At 46.4% G+C, this 21,333-nt stretch overlaps 2 protein-coding genes and 1 pseudogene across 2 annotated transcripts in view; 1 reads left to right on the top strand and 2 right to left on the bottom strand.

The window, feature by feature from the left end:
* LOC134396281 (zinc finger protein 420-like) overlaps positions 1-21,333 on the top strand; it is a 918,719-nt gene that overhangs the window by 472,919 nt on the left and 424,467 nt on the right. The gene's annotated exons all lie outside the window — the stretch shown is intronic.
* The window catches only part of LOC134396311 (zinc finger protein 345-like), a 190,452-nt gene that overhangs the window by 159,876 nt on the left and 9,243 nt on the right, over positions 1-21,333 (bottom strand). Inside the window, exons 3-6 of the mRNA XM_063122759.1 lie at positions 10,885-11,375; positions 9,327-9,453; positions 8,977-9,080; positions 8,171-8,297 (exon numbers count right to left, since the gene is read on the bottom strand). Coding sequence (XP_062978829.1) covers positions 8,171-8,297; positions 8,977-9,080; positions 9,327-9,453; positions 10,885-11,304 — 778 coding nt within the window. The 5' untranslated portion in view covers positions 11,305-11,375. The remainder of the gene's footprint in view (positions 1-8,170; positions 8,298-8,976; positions 9,081-9,326; positions 9,454-10,884; positions 11,376-21,333) is intronic.
* On the bottom strand, positions 3,162-7,800 carry LOC134396401 (zinc finger protein 501-like; annotated as a pseudogene).

Genomic DNA, 21,333 nt, shown 5'->3' with positions numbered 1-21,333 from the left:
AGGGGGATGGAATTTTTTTAAAAATAAATGCTCCGAGATGCGCACCAGCGCAAATACACAGCAGTGCAGGGAGGGGGAGGTAGTAGCTTGAAGTTGCACTCCTGAGCATTGATATATTCAAAAGGCACACGTCCAAAACGGGTGGACATGCCTCTGAGAGTGGGTTGGCTGTTCTCCGAGCCCAGAGCTTGCAACGAACAGGAACAACTTCAGGAAGGGGGAGTGCACCATACGTGGACTTCGGGACTGCAGCGAGAGAGATGGAAAAATCAAAGTAAAAGCAGTCGGGGGTATTCCTGAATAACTGAGGTGTTAACGGAGATCATTGCGGGAGTAGGTGAATGTCATGTGGCCTGGTAGGGATGACCTCAAAATTATCCTGGAATAAATGGTTGGTGTAGATGAAGCCTGAGTCTAGGCACTGGTCCAGGACTTGCACAGCCCCACCTGACTCATATGTTATGGAGAGTTAGAGCTGCATGTCATTAGCATACTGATGGCATTTTGCTCCAAATCCCCTAATGACCGCTCCTGACCGCTCCTAGGCTTCATATTGATGTTAAACAACATTCGGAACAAGATGATACCCTGCGGAATCACATAGCTCAACAGCCAAGGGGGCAAGGAATAATCGCCCTATGTTAACTCTCTGAAATCAGCCCCATATGGGGGTCCGGAACCACTGTAGCACAGAGCCTCTGATGCCCATCCCAGAGAGTTGATTCAGGAGGATACTATGGTTGATCATATCAAAAGCCGATGAGAGATTGAGCAGAATTAACAGGGTTGCGCTCCCCCTGTCCTTCTCTCGATGGTCATCCATCTGGGTGACCAAGGCTGATTCAGTCCCGTAACTAGATCGAAACCCAGACTGGAATGGGTCAAGATCATCAGCATCCTTCAAGAGTGCCTGCAGTTGCTCCACCACAACCCTCTCAAGTGTTTGTGAGCCGTGTTTCCTAGTACCATTGGGTCCAGGGTGGGCTTCTCTAGGAGTGGTCACACCACTGCCTCCTTAAGGACAGCAGGGACCACCCTTTCCAAAATGGAAGCTTCCATCACTACCTGGACCCACCCAGTCATTCCCCGGGACTAGCTTTTATTAGCCGGGAGGGATAAGAGGGATCGAGAGGGCAAGTGGTTGGTCACATCGCTGATTCCACAAAATTGGGCATATGGGGAGATCAGACGCCTCAACTGGAGCTACACTCACAACAGTGTCATGCTCACTGTAGAGACAAGTGATTTTGTTCTCAAAGTGCAATGCAAAAAGGTCACAGAGGGTCTTTGACAGGGACAGGTCCCCATTGACTGGGGAGTGTGTTAACACCCCATGGACCACCCAGAAGAACTCTACTGGATGGCTACTCAAGGACACAAGGAAGGCAAGCAAAATAAGCCTTCTTTGCTGCCCGCACTGCCAATCAACAGGCATGATCATGTGCTCTGATTATGGGCTCGGTCATATTTGCTGGGAGTCTTACGCCATTTGCACTCTAGTTGAAGTCCAGCCTATTTCATCGATTGCAGCTCCCCAGAATGCTCTTCAGGTGCAATCAAGTTGAAGGCCTTCTGCATCTCACTGTTCCACAGAGTCGAGGGCCTTGGCTGGATCACCAGCTCTCTCCACTAGAAACTCCCCAAGGGCATTCAGGAATCCATTGAATTCCATCCCTCTAATGGGGCAAACCATCCAAATGGGACCTCCACCCCTGCAGAAGGAAGTAACCCCGTGAGTTCAAATCTCACAAGAAAATGATCTGACCGTGACGATGGGGTTATTTGGACAACACACTCCTAATCTTCAGACTGCCCATCTCACAACTGGGGAGCAAAAACAAGATCAAGAGGACGTCCTGGACTCCACAGTGCACTGAAAAAGCTTTTCTCCTGATTGAATAGTCTGCTTCTGGGACTTCACGAGATTCAAGTCTGTTCTTTCCACCATTGGTTCTCCTTTGTATGCAGAACACAGCCTGCCATGTGTGCACTGGCTGGTGGAGCCTGGAGGGCTGGGATGTCAGCCATGTTGAAATGCCCACTGACCTCCCACTCTGGGGCAGCCCCTCATAGAATCATAGAATAGTAGAGTTGGAAGGGTCCTATAAGGCCATCAAGTCGAACCCCCCTGCTCAATGCAGGAATCTACCTTAAAGCATCCCTGACAGATGGTTGTCCAGCTGCCTCTTGAAGGCCTCTAGTGTGGGAGAGCCCACAACCTCCCTAGGTAACTGGTTCCATTGTTGTACTGCTCTAACAGTTTTTCCTTATGTCCAGCTGGAATCTGGCTTCCTGTAACTTGAGCCCTTTATTCTGTGTCCTGCCTTCTGGGAGGATCAAGAAGAGATCCTGGCCCTCTTCTGTGTGACAACCTTTTAAGTATTTGGAGAGTGCTCTCATGTCTCCCCTCCATCTTCTCTTCTCCAGGCTAAACATGCCCAGTTGATTCAGTCTCTCTTCATAGGGCTTTGTTTCCAGACCCCTGATCATCGTGGCTACCCTCTCCGCCCTTGGCATTGACAGAGAAATCTGAAAACCCCACAAATCCCTGTCTCTCAAGTGAATGTGCACAAACACCCCAAAGACACACTTGATGTCTTTCCACATCTTCACAGGGCAATTAATTAATTAATTAATTAATGCATTCATATCCTGCCTTTTTTCCTCCAAGAGACCCAAGGAATCCTCCTCCTCTCCATTTGATCCTCACAACAACCCTGTTAGGTGGGTTGGGCTGAGAGTCCGTGACTGGCCCAAAGTCACCCAGTGGGTTTCCCTGGCCGAGTGGGTACTAGAACCCGGATCTCCCAACTCTCAGTCCAACACCTTAGCCACTACACCACACTCAGCCCTGTCCTGACTTCTCACCCACATCCTGATCCCACCCTGCTCCCTGGCCATTCCTGGCCCCCTCTTCCTGGAGTCCATCTCCTTGCATTCCCGACCCGTTGTATATCACATAGACTGGAAGGCGCAGTCTTCCCCGTCTAAACACCTTGGGACCCCTGACAGGGCAGTTTACGGTATCATCAAGACTGGGACTTTAAGTTGCCCTTGGGTCGCTTATGGAGAACAAGTAACACTTGCACCGGTTGTAGCTGTAATAGAGAAGGCTTTGTTTATTGTAGAATAGTTTCAGTTTTGGAACATTTCTGGGACTTGTAATCAATCAAGGGAGGGAGGGGGGAGGGGGGAGGAAAGAGTTCATCAAAGCAGTGTGAACTAATACAAGTTTGCTTTGTTGGGGTGATGGTCAGAGAGTTAAGCCTTCGAGTTGCTGGAGGTTGTAGTACTCTGAAGAAAAGCCTTTGTATCAGGACTTGCCTGGAATCTGTTTCTTCGGTCTCAAGGAATTTCCCTGACAGTGTGTCTTCCGACGAAAGCGCTTTCCACATACAAAGCATTCGTAGCACTTCCCACCTGAATGGAACTTTTCATGAGAGGGAATCTGTGGCTGAATTGCCTTCCAAACGCTGAGCGCTTTTATGGCATCTCATTGGTGTGAATTCCTCGATGTTGCTTAAGGACTGTGCTGTAAGCAAAGCTCTTTCCGCACTCTAAACATTCATAGGGCTTCTCCCCATGTGGATTAGTTGATGTTGCTTAAGGTTTGTGCTGCGAGCAAAGCTCTTTCCGCACTCTAGACATTCAAAGGGCTTCTCCCCTGTGTGAATTTTCTGATGTGACTTAAGTTGGCAGCTCTGACTGAAGCTCTTTCCACACTCTGAGCACTGATAGGGCTTCTCCCCTGTATGAATTCTTTGATGTTTCTTAAGGCCTGCGCTGAGAGCAAAGCTCTTTCTGCATTCTAAGCATTCATAGCGCTTCTCCCCTGTGTGAATTCTCTGATGTTGCTTAAGACCTGTGCTGTGAGAAAAGCTCTTTCCGCACTCTAAGCATTCATAGGGCTTCTTGCCCATGTGAATTCTTTGATGTGACTGAAGTTGGCAGCTCTGACTGAAGCTCTTCCCACACTCTGAGCATTCATAGGGCTTCTCACTGGAGTGAGTTGTTTGATGTCGCTTAAGCTGCCTCCTGTGAGCAAAGCTCTTTCCGCACTCTAAGCATTCATAGGGCTTCTCCCCTGTGTGAGTACTTTGATGACACCTAAGGTGGAAGCTCCGGCTGAAGCTCTTTCCACACACTGAGCACTGATAGGGCTTCTCCCCTGTGTGAATTCTTTGATGTTTCTTAAGGCCTGTGCTGAGAGCAAAGTTCTTTCCGCATTCTAGGCATTTATAGGGCTTCTCCCCAGTGTGAATTATTTGATGTTGCTTAAGGTGTGGACTGTGAGCAAAGCTCTTTCCGCACTCTAAGCATTCATAGGGCTTCTCGCCTGTGTGAATTCTTTGATGTAACTTAAGATTGTTGCGGATACTGAATTTCTTTCCACACTGTGAGCATTGATAGGGCTTCTCACTGGAGTGAGTTGTTTGATGTCGCTTAAGCTGGTTGCTGTGAGCAAAGCTTTTACTGCACTCTAGGCATTCATAGGGCCTCTCTTCTGCATGAGTGCTTTGATGACACCTAAGATGGAAGCTCCGACTGAAGCTCTTTCCGCACACTGAGCATTGATAGGGCTTCTCCCCTGTGTGAATCATTTGATGCCGCTTAAGGTGGGAGTTGAATTTGAATCGCTTCTCACACTCCAAGCACTGAAATCTTTTCTCTTTCGTATGAAATCGTTGACATTTGGTAAGGTGAATCCTCTGAGTCTTTATATCCTGAGAGCTTTTCCTCTGTGGCTTCCTATTGTGAATGTTCCTTTCGTTTGGTTCTTCTAGTATTGGAATTTCATGGACGTCTGACCCTTCAAAAGAAATGGATTTGTTTTCCCTTTCCTCTTCAGCTTCACTTTTCCTTCTCTGGCGTAGGCCATTTTTCTTGCTCTTCCGGCAATCGCCTGAAAGAATAAAAACAAAAATCTTTCTGAAATCAGGGCACAAACCGCACATTCCTATACTAGGGGGCTCTATTGTTTACCTTCAAGGAAGACAGGACAAAGCACAGCCTATTGCAATGCAATCGGAAAGGGCATAACAAAAAGAGAATAGAGTGTGGACAGAAAGGATTCTCCAGTGGTGGTTACCTGCAAAGTGTGTGGAATGTTTGTGTTCCTGTCTGAGATGAACACAGCATACATTTGCAGCAATGCAAGCTGGTTGCAATACTGGAAGGAAAAGTGAGTGTATTTGAGCGGAGAGTGTCCGCCCTCCAAGGAAGAAGAGAACACAATGAGTTCTTAGGACGGTGGAACTGCAACAAGCACAGAGAAGCACAGGAGGTGGGAGAAGAATAGGAAGTTGGAGCAGAAGTGGAGAATCATGAGGTGAGGAAAAATGAAGTAGAGGAATCTCCCTGGGAAAGGGCGACAGTCAGGAGGAGAAGAACTAGAAGACACTCCGCCCAGAGGAACCAATAGAACTATGGAACCGCTTTCAGGTACTGGAGGATGAGACTGCAGGACAGCCTGCAGAGGAAGGATTCCAGGGGACCCCATGCCACAGCGAGCAAGAGGCAGAAGGTCATAGAATCATAGAATAGCAGAGTTGGAAGGGGCCTACAAGGTCATCGAGTCCAACCCCCTGCTCAATGCAGGAATCCACCCTAAAGCATCCCTGACAGATGGTTGTCCAGCTGCCTCTTGAAGGCCTCTAGTGTGGGAGAGCCCACAACCTCCCTAGGTAACTGATTCCATTGTCGTACTGCTCTAACAGTCAGGAAGTTTTTCCTGATGTCCAGCTGGAATCTGGCTTCCTTTAACTTGAGCCCGTTATTCCATGTCCTGCACTCTGGGAGGATCGAGAAGAGATCCTGGCCCTCCTCTGTGTGACAACCTTTTAAGGATTTGAAGAGTGCTATCATGTCTCCCCTCAATCTTCTCTTCTCCAGGCTAAACATGCCCAGTTCTTTCAGTCTCTCTTCATATGGCTTTGTTTCCAGACCCCTGATCATCCTGGTTGCCCTCCTCTGAACACGCTCCAGCTTGTCTGCGTCCTTCTTGAATTGTGGAGCCCAGAACTGGACGCAATACTCTAGATGAGACCTAACCAGGGCCGAATAGAGAGGAAACAGTACCTCACGTGATTTGGAAGCTATACTTCTATGATTTTTTCCTAAAGCTTTTAAAACTTGATTTTGTTCTGACTTTATACTGTTAGTTTTACCCCACCCAGTGCCTGTTTACCCTACCCTGTGCCTGCTTACCCTACCCAGTGCCTGTTTACCCTACCCTGTGCCTGTTTACCCTACCCTGTGCCTGCTTACCCTACCCTGTGCCTGTTTGCATTCTCTTCCCCTCCTTATTGTTTTATTATGATTTTATTAGAATGTAAGCCTATGCGGCAGGGTCTTGCTATTTACTGTTTTAGTCTGTACAGCACCATGTACATTGATGGTGCTATATAAATAAATAAATAAATAAATAAATAATAATAATTTGCATTCTGGAATCATGGGCTACACTACTTGGAGGATGGACTGCTGGCAAGGGATGGGTTGCACCTCACAAGGGCTGGAAAGAATGTGTTCGGCCATAGCATGAAGAACTTGATCAGGAGGGGCTTTAAACTGAATCTTACGGGGGCGGGAGACGTAAACCTCGAGGCAACAAGGGATGAAGGCCAAGGCACCACAGTACAGAGAACAGCTCCAGTAGTGCCCCAAAATAGTGTCCGCAACAATGTAGGAAGAAAGCCAGACTATAAAACACATGGTCTTCGATGTCTAAATACAAATTCCCAAAGAACGAACTTGAACTCTTATTACATGAAGGCAAATACGACTTGATAGGTATGACTGAAACTTGGTGGGATGACTCCCATGACTGGAATATAGCAATTGAAGAATGTAACTCGTTCAAAAAGAGCAGAAGAAATAGAAAGGGAGGCGGAGTTGCACTATATGTTAAAAAATACCTATCCCTGCACAGAAATACAGGAGGACGAGCCTGGGATGACCATCAGGATTATAATAAATGGGTCAAGGAATAAAAGGAACATGATAGTTGTTACCAACCACCCAGGTAAGGAGAAGACGAAGATGAAACTTTTGAAAAGTAAACGGCCAGTGTCCCAAGGAAGTGTGATGTAGTAGTGATGGGGCACCAGACTTCAAGAAGGATGAAGAAAAGCTGTTGTCAGAGGAGGACAACGAGGATGATCAGGGGTCTGGAAACAAAGCCCTGTGAGGAGAGACTGAAACAACTGGGCATGTTTAGCCTGGAGACGAGAAGGCTGAGGGGAGACATGAGAGCACTCTTCAAATACTTGAAAGGTTGTCACACAGAGGAGGACCAGGATGTCTTCTCGATTATCCCAGAGTGCAGGACACAGAATAACGGACTGAAGTTACAGGAAGCCAGGTCCCAGCTGGACATCAGGAAAAACTTATCTGTTAGAGCAGTACAACAATGGAACCAGTTACCTAGGGAGGTTGTGGACTCTCCCACACTAGAGGCCTTCAAGAGGCAGCTGGACAACCATCTGTCAGGGATGCTTTGAGGTGGATTCCTTGATTGTCTTATAGGACCCTTCCAACTCAGCTATCCTATTATTCTGTGTCCACACCGTGGGCACAACCACACTAAAAAACCATGAAGCAAACCTCAAAAGAATGTGGCACAACATCACCAGATCCCCCAAGCACTGAAAGGGTCTAGAGGGAAGAAGGCAAGTTCTCAGCTATTCAGGTCCCAAGTTGTTTGGGGGCTTAATATACTGGCAACAACTTTGAATTTGGTCCAGTAGGAGCTGGTTGCTTACCTGTAACTGTGGTTCTTTGAGTGGTCATCTGAGCAGTCACACAGACGGGCTCTGCGCCTCCATAGAGCCTGCGTAGAAGTTTCTAAAGCTGAGGAAAGGTTTTGGCGGGAACTCTCTCCCACGCCTTCAGTGCGCTTGTCCCAGCGGTTCCCACCTTCCCCCTCAGTTCCTTGAGACCTCCACTCGACCAGTCTCATGACCGAAGGGGCAGTATCCTCTCGGCCTTCAATCCAACAATAGTGACACCGCAGAAGGGATGGTGGGAGGGTTATGGGATGGCACGGATGACCACTCGAAGAACCATGGCTACAGGTAAGCAATCCGCTCTTCTTCTTGGTGGTCTCTCTGCATCACACATATGGGTGACTGCCAAGCTAAGCCTTACGCAGAGGGGTCCCGTTCCTTACCCAGAGAGGCCAGGATCCCACGATTCTCCTCCATGACTTCCTTGTGCAGAATCCTCTGGCCTGGATCCAGCAGAGCCCACTCCTCCTCTGAGAAATAAACAGACACCTCCTCAAAGGTCACCGGACACTGAGAAAAGAAGAAGAATCGTGGTTTTTCTTACACATTATGTAGCAATACATGAAGAGAGACTGAAAGAACTGGGCATGTTTAGCCTGGAGAAGAGAAGATTGAGGAGAGACATGATAGCACTCTTCAAATACTTAAAAGGTCGTCACACAGAGGAGGGCCAGGATCTCTTCTCGATCCTCCCAGAGTGCAGGACACGGAATAACAGGCTCAAGTTAAAGGAAGCCAGATTCCAGCTGGACATCAGGAAAAACTTCCTGACTGTTAGAGCAGTACGACAATGGAACCAGTGACCTAGGGAGGTTGTGGGCTCTCCCACACTAGAGGCCTTCAAGAGGCAGCTGGACAACCATCTGTCAGGGATGCTTTAAGGTGGATTCCTGCATTGAGCAGGGGGTTGGACTCGATGGCCTTGTAGGCCCCTTCCAACTCTGCTATTCTATGATTCTATGAACCTGTTCTTGTCTATTAGAAAGTCTTAAGCTTTTCTTTCTTTCTCCTCACACATTATGTAGCAATACATGTAAAGGTGAGAATTTCCTGCAGGATCCAGAGCTTCATGGAGTGACATTCAAGACCTTCCTAGCAGCCCTCTTGGCGCGGAGCAAAGGGAAAGGGAACAGGTTCTTCCAGGACCAAAGAGATGTGCAGGGGACAGAGAAACCCAGGACTCCCCTACCTGCCCAGGCTGCGCAGAAACCGCTTCCACTTGACCACAAAGCGAAGGAAGCCTTGAAGGATCCCACAGTATCAGTTCAGTTTCTCTGTGGGGTTTTCCGCTCCCTGTAAGGAAGGCAAAGAAGGTGGGAATTTAAGTTATCATTCTTAAGCATTTCTATTATCATTGTTTTACTAGATTCAACATTTGTCCATATTACGAAACAACATTCCCTTTTTGAGCATCTAGAGAAAAAGAATCTTCTCCCACCAAAGAAAATCAGGCTCAAGAAGAACATAGAAGCAGCTCATGCACCTCAGGCATAATTGAGAGAGGGAGACCATGATGAAATACATCCCCCTAATCCTTACCCAGTGAGGTGGGTCCTCCGTCACCCTCCCGCAAGATCCACCTGAACAGCGGCCTCTGCGTGGTGCCTGATGGAGCCTTCTCTGCCTCAGAGAAATCTGCGCATGCTTTGGCTGACATCCCCTGCACCTGGAACAGGAGGGGGGATTCCAGAGAGTGAAGAGGAATTAGGGAAGGAGAGAAATGGGTCAGGTCAAGGCCAAGGGCAGCGTTTCCCAATCAGTTTGCATTTCAGGGCTCCTTCTAAAGTTGATCTACTATCCAAGCCACACAGCACTCTAAGTTGTGTCTTTATCAGTGGAACACACGAGGATGTGTAATTTGGGGTTAAGAGTTCAAGTCTGGCACAAGCAAAGCACTTGAACACCCTCCAAAACTCAACCCAGAGGAAAGACAGAACCTCCCAGACATTCCCTGCTATCCAGCATCTTCCGCTGTAAACACAGCAGTCTGGTGTCTACAAATGCTACTCCTGTCCTCTGGGAGGACTCTACCACTGCCAGAAGCAGGAGCCCCTCCTTCCCCAGAAATTCCCTAGTTATGTCAACTGGGATTGGTTAGCTTGGAAAAAGGGAGGCTAAGGGGAGACAGGATAGAGGTGTACAAAATTATGCATGGTATGGAGAATGTGGATAGGGAGACATTTTTCTCCCTCTCTCAAAATACTAGAACCCAACGGGGTCATCCTATTAAGCTGACTGGTGGGTGATCCGGGACAAAAAAAAGGAAGGACTTCTTCACACAGCGCAGAGTTATATTATGGGACTTACTACCCCAAGATGTAGTGATGGCCACCAATTTGGATGGCTTTAAAAGGGAGTTGGATAAATTCCTGGAGGCGAAGGCTATCCATGGCTACTAGCCCTGATGGTTGTGTGCTACCTCCAGTATTCAAGGCAATAAGCCTGTGTGCACCAGTTGCTGGGGAACATGGGTGGGAGGGTGCTTTTGCACCATGTCCTGCCTTGTTAATCTATGACCAATGGCTGGTTGCCCACTGTGTGAACAGAGTACCGGACTAGATGGACCCTTGGTCTGATCCAGCAGGGCTCTTCTTATGTTCTTAACTTCACAAACCCATTCATTTCTCCGGTGATCATAAGAAACATAAGAAAAGCCATGCTGGACCAGTCCAAAATTCTCTTCCAACTGTGGCCAACCAGCTGTCAAGGGGAAACCCACAAACAGCCCATGAGAGCAACAGCACCCTCCTGCCCATGTTCCTCAGCAACTGGTGTACATAGACATACTGCTTCTGATTCTGGAGGCCTGGTATAGCCATCCAAACTAGTAGCCATTTATAGCCCTCTCCTCCAGGAATCTGTCTAACCTCCTTTTAAATACATCCAAATTCGTGGCCATTACTACATCCTGTGGTAGGGAATTGCATATTTTAACTATCCTCCAAAGAGGGCTTGCTCTGGACCCTAAGAACATCTATTCTTGGGGGGAGGGGCATTTGAAATCGGGGTGTCACTTCCTTAGAGGACCTGCAAAACCAAGTTCAGGTAAGTATTAAGGACACAGTCCCTTTGAGTCATCAGGATGAAATGCTCTCACCTGCTCTTTGTCCTCTGCCTGACTCAGGAGGAAGCCTTCTGCCAGGTCCACCGCCTGGGAACTGGTCTCCGCTCCACATTCTCTAACCCAGCTCTCCATCTCCAAGGGCAGGACAGCCAGGAACTGCTCCAGGACCACCAGATCCATCATCTGAGCTTTTGTGTTCCTTTCTGGCTTCAGCCACTGGCGGCAAAGGTGGTGGAGTCGGCTGCAAACCTCTCGGGGGCCCTCGGCCTCCTGGTAGCAGAAGTCCCTGAAGCGCTGGTGCTCAGTATCTGAGCAGGTATTTCTCCCAGGCTTGTTCTCCTGCACTCTTCTTTCCCAGAGCTCTGCACTGTCCTCTTCCTTGATGTTGCAGGAGATGTTTCCTGCTTCAGGGAGAGCAAAGTTTTGCTCTTCCATCTTTATTTTCTTCTCCATCTCCGCTCCCACTGGGACTCAAAAGTTTTCCTTCCTTGGCTGCCAATTTCTCTCTTCAGTCAAGGACTGTCCTGTAGGAATTAAAATGGAGGAGCTGCATGGATTAGACACAGCTGTGGCCAACTTAATACCCAGCACGTGTCTCCAATGGGTCTCCACAACTCCTGTCCCACAGGAACCAGTTTTGTGGTTGAAAATGAGATTCTGATTCTGTCCCAATGGGAGAGAGGGTATGACCTGAATTGTCTTAAGGGCATAACCTAGGATTGCCATTTATGTATTTATTTATTACAAAAACAAAAAAATGGGCTGCAGTTGGAAAAATACGAATAAGAACAGAGCCCAAAGAGCACCCAACTGCATAAACTGAATACCGTTAAACACTTAACAAAAGAACATGACATGTCTCTGTATGCTCCTACACAGACATCTCATGTTCACTTCTTTTGTTAAGTGTTTATTTAATTTATTGTCAGCTGACTATATCTTAAAAGAGATATCTTTAAGCAGCTTACGAGTGATTAAAAAAATTAAAATATAGAAAATTTATTTATTTATTTATTTATTTAATTACATTTATATACCGCCCCACAGCCGAAGCTCTCTGGGCGGTTTACAACATTTAAAAATAGTAAACATTAAAAGTATACAATTTAAAAACACACACACACACATAAAAACAGTATAAAAACAACAGTATCCATTTAAAAACAACAATTGTGGGGTCCATTAAAAACAAACTTAACGTTGTTAAATGCTGTTAAAATAGTATAAAGAATTAAAAAAATAAAAAATAAAAATACTTATATCCTGCTAAATCATAAATAAAGTGTTGTAGAGCAGAAATAAAACGAATAGACGCATTGCAAACCAAACCAAGAAGAGCAAATAATGAAATAAAAATAAAATAGAGACATAAAATAAAAATATAACAGAAACAACATAGATGAACGTAGTTTAGCAAAATAAGCCTGCAAGAACAAGAAAAGTCTTCAGCAGATGTCTAGAAGCGGCTGAACCGGCTATATTTAATCCCAAATAGGCAAAGAGTTTTTTCTATGACAAATGTTTCCTTGCCAAGGCTGCAGAGGCCTGTTTCCCTGTGGGCAGGAGTGGTTTCCCTATGGGGAGATAATGTCCTATGTTTCCCTATGGGCAGGAGTGGTTTCCCTATGGAGAGATAATGTCCTACGTTTCCCTATGGGCAGGAGTGGATTCCCTATGGGGAGATAGAATCATAGAATAGCAGAGTTGGAAGGGGCCTACAAGGCCATCGAGTCCAACCCCCTGCTCAATGCAGGAATCCACCCTAAGGCATCCCTGACAGATGGTTGTCCAGCTGCCTCTTGAAGGCCTCTAGTGTGGGAGAGCCCACAACTTCCCTAGGTCACTGATTCCATTATCATACTGCTCTAACAGTCAGGAAGTTTTTCCTGGTGTCCAGCCAGAATCTGGCTTCCTTTAACTTGAGCCCGTTATTCCGTGTCCTGCACTCTGGGAGGATCGAGACGAGATCCTGGCCCTCCTCTGTGTGACAACCTTTTAAGTATTTGAAGAGTGCTATCATGTCTCCCCTCCATCTTCTCTTCTCCAGGCTAAACATGCCCAGTTGTTTCAGTCTCTCTTCATAGGGCTTGGTTTCCAGGCCCCTGATCATCCTGGTTGCCCTCCTCTGAACACACTCCAGCTTGTCTGCGTCCTTCTTGAATTGTGGAGCCCAGACCTGGACGCAATACTCTAGATGAGGCCTAATCAGGGCCGAATAGAGAGGAACCAGGACCTCACGCGATTTGGAAGCTATACTTCTATTAATGCAGCCCAAAATAGCATTTGCCTTTCTTGCAGCCACATCACACTGTAGGCTCATATTCAGCTTGTTTCCTTACGGGCAAGTGTGGAATCCCTATGGGGAGATAACGTCCTATGTTTCCCTATGGCCAGGTGTGGATTCCCTATGGGGAGATAACGTCCTATGTTTCCCTATGGGCAGGTGTGGATTCCCTATGGGGAGATAACGTCCTATGTTTCCCTATGGCCAGGTGTGGATTCCCTATGGGGAGATAACGTCCTATGTTTTCCTATGGGCAGGTGTGGATTCCCTATGGGGAGATAACGTCCTATGTTTCCCTATGGCCAGGTGTGGATTCCCTATGGGGAGATAACGTCCTATGTTTTCCTATGGGCAGGTGTGGATTCCCTATGGGGAGATAACGTCCTATGTTTCCCTATGGCCAGGTGTGGATTCCCTATGGGAAGATAACGTCCTATGTTTCCCTATGGGCAGGTGTGGATTCCCTATGGGGAGATAACGTCCTATGTTTCCCTATGGCCAGGTGTGGATTCCCTATGGGGAGATAACGTCCTATGTTTCCCTATGGGCAGGTGTGGATTCCCTATGGGGAGATAACATCCTATGTTTCCCTGTGGGTGTTTACATTCCCTTGTTTCCCCATAGACATGCATGGTTTGCCTATGGGCAAATACTATCCTTTGTTTCAGTAGGTTCTAATAAAAGCACCTGAGGTTTATATCAAAGGCCTTGTGAGTAAATTGAAGGGGGGAAATACGTCCTCTGGTACTTATTCGCTCAGTTTAAAACAGGGAGAAGGATCAAAACAAAATGCAATGCAGAGATAGCACCAGAACAGCCTTTTCCCTAACTGATAGGATATTCCTCCTCCCTACCCAGGATCTTTCCTCTTGTCTCCCTCCCAGACCCTCCCCCTTTCTCCAGCCCTCCCTTCCGGGATTCCCTAATTATGGGGAGGGAAGAAGGTGCAAGGCTGGGGTCTTCTAGGGGGACCCCAAGTGGGTCAGCCCCTGGGGGGGCGGGCAGGGGGCTCTGTCTATCTCTTCCCACTCACCCCCTGCCCCAAACCTGTCTCCCTGCCCTTGGCTCCCTCCCCTGCTGTGCTCCTACCCTGGGGGGGCTCTTGTTAAGTATATGAAAAGAAATACTTGCTTAGTCATTAAAATTGTGTGTGTATGGCTATCTCAGGGTTAAACAGAGAAAGTATATCTGTGGGCAATTACCTTGAGATAGAGGCTGTTCTGGGAACCTTGCCAAGATTCTAAGTTAGCCTCATCACAGCTGTATGTAATGTAGATAAGAATTGTGTAGATCTGTATATAGTTTCTCACTTGTGTAAAATGGAACTGATCACTGCTTACTGATCACTGCTCTATAATCACTGCTCTCTGTGTATGCCTCAGTGTGCTGATCTGAACTGATCTGAATTGAACTGCACAGAAGCCTGAAGGAAATAAACCAGCTCTGCTGTGTAAGACCTGCGTGATGTGTGTTTGTTTCTGAGCACAAACAGAGTTCCAGAGAGAGAAAAGTTCTGGCACAATAACCCAACAATGGTTATGGGCCCAGTCTAGCCTAGACCAGCCTACGCCAGCGTAATCCAGGCAGAAGAACCAGAACTTGATGGGAACGGTGCAGTATCAGAACCAGGAGTCTGCTAAAACAGAAAACTGTTGATGAAGGAAGACATCAAGCTAAAGCCAGTGCTGCAAAGTGAGGAAAAATCTCAGTCGGCTGACTCTGAGGAGGACTCTGAGCAGGAGGACGGTGAGATACCAATTCCTAAAGCAGAGGGAATGGCAGGAGCTAATATGTCTGGTTTGCATCAATTGTTGGAAAAGCTGAATGACTCTAACTATGCATTATGGTCTTACAAAATGCAAATGTATCTGATTCAGGCTGAACTGTGGTATGTAGTCACAGAGGATCCACCAGATAGAGCAGATCCACAGAATGCTAAATGGTTTAAGGACGATGCAAAAGCAATGGCAGTTATTGCATTAGCTGTGGAAGACTCTCAAATTTCCTTCATTCAGTTTTTGAATACATCAAAAGAGTGCTGGAATGCGCTACAAGCTGTATATCAAAGAGAAACAGCGGGCAGTAAAATAATTCTAACCCGGAAGCTGTATGGAATGAAGCTGAAACCAGGGGAGTCTATGTCAAACCATTTGAAAAGCATGAGAGAAATCTTCAATCAACTCAGGGCACGAGGGATGGAGTTTACAACTATACACCAAGTCTATGTGATTTTGTCAAGTCTTGATTCATCGTACGACGCGGTTGTCACCATGATGGAAAGTCAAGAGGAGAAAAATTTAACCCTCGAGTATGTAGCTGGAAAACTACTGGAAACCTATGAAAGAAGACAAGCTTCAAAACAACAGAGCTTTAAACATCCTGTGGCTGAATTTCAACAAAGCCATAAATCTTCTGATGTGGTGGCTGCATTAAAGGCAAGGAAATGCTTTAACTGTGGTTCCACAGGACACTTAAGGCGGGATTGCAACAAGAAGAAGAAGAAGCTGTTGACAGCAAAGTGGAGAGAAGAAAACAAAATGAATGAAGCTGAATCAACAAAGAAGTGTCTTCTAGCAAGAGTCAAAGAGACAATGAATCCTTGGTTTTTGGACTCTGGGGCTTCAATAAGTATGACAAAAGACAAACTTTCATTTGTAACCTTGGAAACTTCTACTTCAAAGCAAAAGTGTGTTACCCTTGCAAATGGAACAAAAATCCAGATATGTGGTGTGGGTAATGTATATTTTGATTGTCTGGGAGTTGAACTACAAAGTGTTTTATATGTACCAGAATTAGAAACAAACCTTCTAAGTGTGTTTCAGTTAACAGAAATGGGGTATGAGGTTTGTTTTACTGAAGAAAATTGTACTATAAAACAGGGAAACAAGGTGTGTGTGCAGGGAATAATGAAAGAATCTTTGTATGTGATTAATACTTGTACAGAAAATGAAGTTGTAGCCAGCAAAGTCACAACAAAAACAATAGCCAATTGCAAACCACACCAAGAGTGTATCCATTTAACTCATAAAAGGTTTGGTCATGCTAACTATGAAATAATTTCTAAGATTCCAGAATTGTGTGAAGGGGTGAAAATCAAACCATGTTCTAACTATGTAGAATGTAATGTATGCAGTGAAACCAAGTGTCATAAGTCAAACATTCCAAAACATAGTGAGAGAACAACAAAAAGAATTTTTGAATTAATTCATGCAGATCTTGCAGGTCCTTTTGAGACAAGTCAAGGAGGAAACAGATTTTTCTTGTCTATTGTTGATGATTACAGTAGATTTGGATTTGTGTATGTGTTAAAACAGAAGAGTGAAACTTTTGGAAAGTTCAAAGCGTTTGTTAAGTGGAGTAAAAATAGATTTAAAGAACCTATAGCTAATCTAAGAACGGACCGGGGAGGTGAATTTCTTAGCAACCAATTTAAAAAATTCCTCAGTGATGAGGGTATACAACATGACCTTACTGCTCCATATTCACCATTTCAAAATGGAGTTGCAGAAAGGAAAAACAGAACCTTGCAGAACATGTTAAGAGCTCTATTGAAAGAGTCAGGATTGTCTAATCTGTTCTGGGCAGAAGCTTTGTCCACCTCAAATTATTTGTTAAACAGGCTTTACCACTCTGTACATGAAAAAACTCCATATGAAATGTTTTACAAAAGAAAACCTAGAGTGTCACATATAAGGGTTTTTGGGAGTAAATGTTTTGCTCATATTCAGAAAGAAAACAGACCAGGAAAACTAGCTCAAAGAGGTTTGGAATGTAAACTGTTGGGATATGATACACAAACAAAAGGCTATCGTTTGTGGTCTCCATATCACAAAAGTGTAATTGTGAGCAGAGATGTAGTTTTTCATGAACAAATGCAGGAAACAAAACAGTATGTAAGTTTGCCTGTAGAACAGAAAGCTGTAGAAACAGAAGAAATTCCTGAACAATCTCAGCAAGAGAGGGAGGGGGAAGAAACTGTAGAGGAGGAAACTATGCCTGTAACTATGCCAAGACGATCAGAAAGGGAACGCAAAGCTCCAATTCGTTACTCAGATGAATACCAAAGCAAACAGGTTTCTCATAGAGCTTTACTAATAGCCTATGAACCTACTTCATTTGAGGAAATTCAGGAAATGGAACCTACAGAAGCTCAGGGCTGGCATGAAGCAATGTCAGAGGAAATCAGAGCAATGAAAAAAAATGAAACGTGGGAGCTAGTACCTTTACCTGAAGGTCGTAAAGCCATTACCTGTAAATGGGTATTCAAAGTAAAACAAAATGAGAAAGGACAGGTGGAACGTTCAATGGTAAAACACAAAGAGATGCTTTAAAGCTAGGTCTCAGATTGTAACACAATTTAAACAACATGCGCAAGAGGAGGACTGTTAAGTATATGAAAAGAAATACTTGCTTAGTCATTAAAATTGTGTGTGTATGGCTATCTCAGGGTTAAACAGAGAAAGTATATCTGTGGGCAATTACCTTGAGATAGAGGCTGTTCTGGGAACCTTGCCAAGATTCTAAGTTAGCCTCATCACAGCTGTATGTAATGTAGATAAGAATTGTGTAGATCTGTATATAGTTTCTCACTTGTGTAAAATGGAACTGATCACTGCTTACTGATCACTGCTCTATAATCACTGCTCTCTGTGTATGCCTCAGTGTGCTGATCTGAACTGATCTGAATTGAACTGCACAGAAGCCTGAAGGAAATAAACCAGCTCTGCTGTGTAAGACCTGCGTGATGTGTGTTTGTTTCTGAGCACAAACAGAGTTCCAGAGAGAGAAAAGTTCTGGCACAATAACCCAACAGCTCTTTCACCCCATTTCCCTCCCCTCCACCCCCCCCGGGACCCCCCTTGCATCTTGCACCCACCTGCTCCTCTGCAGGGGAAAAGAGGCTGCAGCCAGCGGACGCGATGCAAACCTCCCAGGCTGCTTTCCCAAGGGGCGGGGGAGGAACTGAGCGCATTTGGGGCAGGGGGAGAATCCGAGGCTCATTGCCATGGGGGGGGGGGGGGGTAGGCGGAAGTGTGGGGCAGGAAGGGAGGGGCCTCATCCTGCCTTTGCTCTTCACCGGCCTCTCTAGGACCCAGCCCACTCCTCCGCTTTAACTCTTAGATGGAGGCAAGACCAAAGAGCCGCAGAGATTCCTCCAAACGCTTCTTCCTCCCCAGAGAATCATAGAATAGCAGAGTTGGAATAGCTCAATGCAGGAATCCACCCTAAAGCAACCCTTATTTATTTATTTATTTATTTATTTATTTATTTATTTATTTATTTATTTATTACATTTCTATACCGCCCAATAGCTGGAGCTCTCTGGGTAGTTCACCCTGACAGATGGTTACCCTAAAGCAGCCTTTCTCAACCTGGGGCGCTCCAGATGTGTTGGACTACAACTCCCAGAATGCCCCAGCCAGCTCTGCTGGCTGGGGCATTCTGGGAGATGCAGTCCAACACATCTGGAGTGCCCCAGGTTGAGAACCACTGCCCTAAAGCATCCCTGAGCAATAGTTATTGGCCAGATAAGAAATATAATCAATCACCACTGAGCCTGCAAATAACCAAAATCCATCAGAGCAGGGATGGCACCCACTGGGTGCTGTTGGCATTTGGAAAACCCACTTTGAGAGGGTCTTGAAAGGATGGAGAGACAGGCAGGGCAAGTGAGCTGGGTGGGGGCGAAAGGAAAGAGTCGCAGGAGCCTTGCGGAGATGCAGCTCAGTGGTTAGAGCACCTGCTGTATAAAGGCTTAGTGCTAGGTAGCTAGGTATGAAAACTGCATATGTAATGGGTCCTGGGCCTGAACAGTTGTCACAACCATCATAAACTGTTATAAGCAGTAGTGCAGATCCTGCCACAGACAGGGCAGTGAGCTGGGGGGAGGGGGAGATGGAGAAGCCGTAGGGAGGAGGCGTAGCTCAGTGGTTAGAGCACCTGCCTTGCATGCAGAAGGCCCCAGGTTTGATCCTCAGCATCTCCAGGTAGGGCGGGGGGGGGGGGGGAGGGAAATCCTGGCTGAAACCCTGGAGAGACATTGTTGCCAGTCAGTGTTGGGCCAGATAGACCCCTCACCGGACTCAGTAAGAACCGCAGTAAGTACCGCAGGGCTCAGTCCTGGGCCCAGTGCTCTTCAACATTTTTATTAATGCTTTGGACGAGGAGGTGCAGGGAACGCTTATCAAATTTGCAGATGACACCAAATTGGGTGGGATAGCTAATACCCCGGAAGACAGAAACAAACTTCAAAGTGATCTTGACAGGCTGGAGTGCTGCTGGGCTGAAAACAACAGGATGAAATTTAATAGGGATAAATGCCAAGTTCTACTTTTAGGAAATAGAAACCAAAGGCAGTTACAAGGTGGGGGATACTTGGCTCAGCAATACCACAAATGAGAACGATCTTGGAATTGTTGTAGATCACAAGCTGAATATGAGCCAACAGTGTGATATGGCTGCAAGAAAGGCAAATGCTATTTGGGGCTGCATTAATAGAAGTATAGCTTCCAAATCGAGTGAGGTACTGGTTCCTCTCTATTCGGCCCTGGTTAGCATCTACAGTATTGCGTCCAGTTCTGGGCTCCACAATTCAAGAAGGATGCAGACAAGCTGGCGCGTGTTCAGAGGAAGGCAACCAGGATGATCAGGGGTCTGGAAACAAAGCCCTATGAAGAGAGACTGAAAGAACTGGGCATGTTTAGCCTGGAGAAGAGAAGATGGAGGGGAGACATTTTAGCACTCTTCAAATACTTGAAAGGTTGCCACACAGAGGGCCAGGATCTCATCTCGATCCTCCCAGTGTGCAGGACACGGAATAATGGGCTCAAGTTAAAGGAAGCCAGATTCCAGCTGGACATCAGGAAAAACTTCCTGACTGTTAGAGCAGTACAACAATGGAATCAGTTACCTAGGGAGGTTGTGGACTCTCCCACACTAGAGGCCTTCAAGAGGCAGCTGGACAACCACCAGTCAGGGATGCTTTAGGGTGGATTCCTGCATTGAGCAGGGGGTTGGACTCGATGGCCTTGTAGGCCCCTTCCAACTCTGCTATTCTATGATTCTATAAGAAGGGCCAGGCTGGTCCATCCAGTCTTGAAAGGATGGAGAGACAGACAGGGTTGGGGCGAAGGGAAAGAGTGGCAGAGGAACCGTAGCTCAGTGGGTAGAGCATCTGCCTTGCATGCAGAAGGTCCCAGGTTAGATCCTCAGCATCTCCAGGTAAGGCTGAGAAAAGAAAAAATTCTCCCTGAAACGCGGGACAGCTGCTGCCAGCCAGTGTCGACAGCATAAGCTCCCTCCCAGAGTTTCTGCTGGGAGACTGTAGAGCAATGGTGAGATGTGTAACAGGAAGAAGAATGCAGACAGTGCCCTCAGCCGCCTCCCAGTGATGAGGTCAGGCCAAAAACATCACTGACACATACAAAGTGAACTATAAAATGCCCTGAGAATGAGGCAGGAAAACGGAAGCCTCTTTCGTGCTGGAAGGAAACTTTCAGGAAATCGGAGGATGGATTTGGCTCAACATTACCTCCACTCTTTCCCTGGAGCTGAGTGCAACATGGCCCTGACTCCTCACACCTGTTACAGGGCTTTCAGGGAAGGAGCAGCGTTGCCAGCACCTGCGTGAGAGACAGGCCATGTCACCCCTCAGAAATGCACCCTTTGGAAGACCCTCAAAAAGGTGATAAACCCTGTAAATTGTCCAGAGAGCTTTGGCTAAGGGTACTATAGCAATAATACTAATAATGTTAAAAATAACAATAGAGCGGAGCCAAAATTTATCAAATACATGTTTCTCACAAAACTCCCAGAGATTTCTCTTTTCTTACTCCCAAGAAATAAAAGGACAGTTTGCAGAATTTTCTCCACGTTTTATTAAACCTTTTGTGTGTGGCTGTATTCCCTCCCCTCAATGCTGTGGACTGGCGCTAGGTATTTGGGGCATTGTGGAGGATGCAAAATGACTGCCAACAGAGTTGATGCTGTTGCCACTTGCAGCGGCAGTGTGAAAACAACACACCCCAAAGCCTTTCAGGGGGGAAAAAGAAAGAAGCTCTTCTACGACTTTAGGGTGGATTCCTGCATTGAGCAGGGGGTTGGACTCGATGGCCTTGTAGGCCCCTTCCAACTCTGCTATTCTATGATTCTATGACTCTTGCCAATGGTGACGCCCACCTATGGGAAAGAGTTGGAGA

Source organism: Elgaria multicarinata, chromosome 3 (assembly GCF_023053635.1).
Source record: "Elgaria multicarinata webbii isolate HBS135686 ecotype San Diego chromosome 3, rElgMul1.1.pri, whole genome shotgun sequence".
NCBI lineage: Eukaryota > Metazoa > Chordata > Lepidosauria > Squamata > Anguidae > Elgaria > Elgaria multicarinata.
Note: the sequence above shows the minus strand (reverse complement) of the source record. Positions and strands in the feature narration are given on the sequence as shown.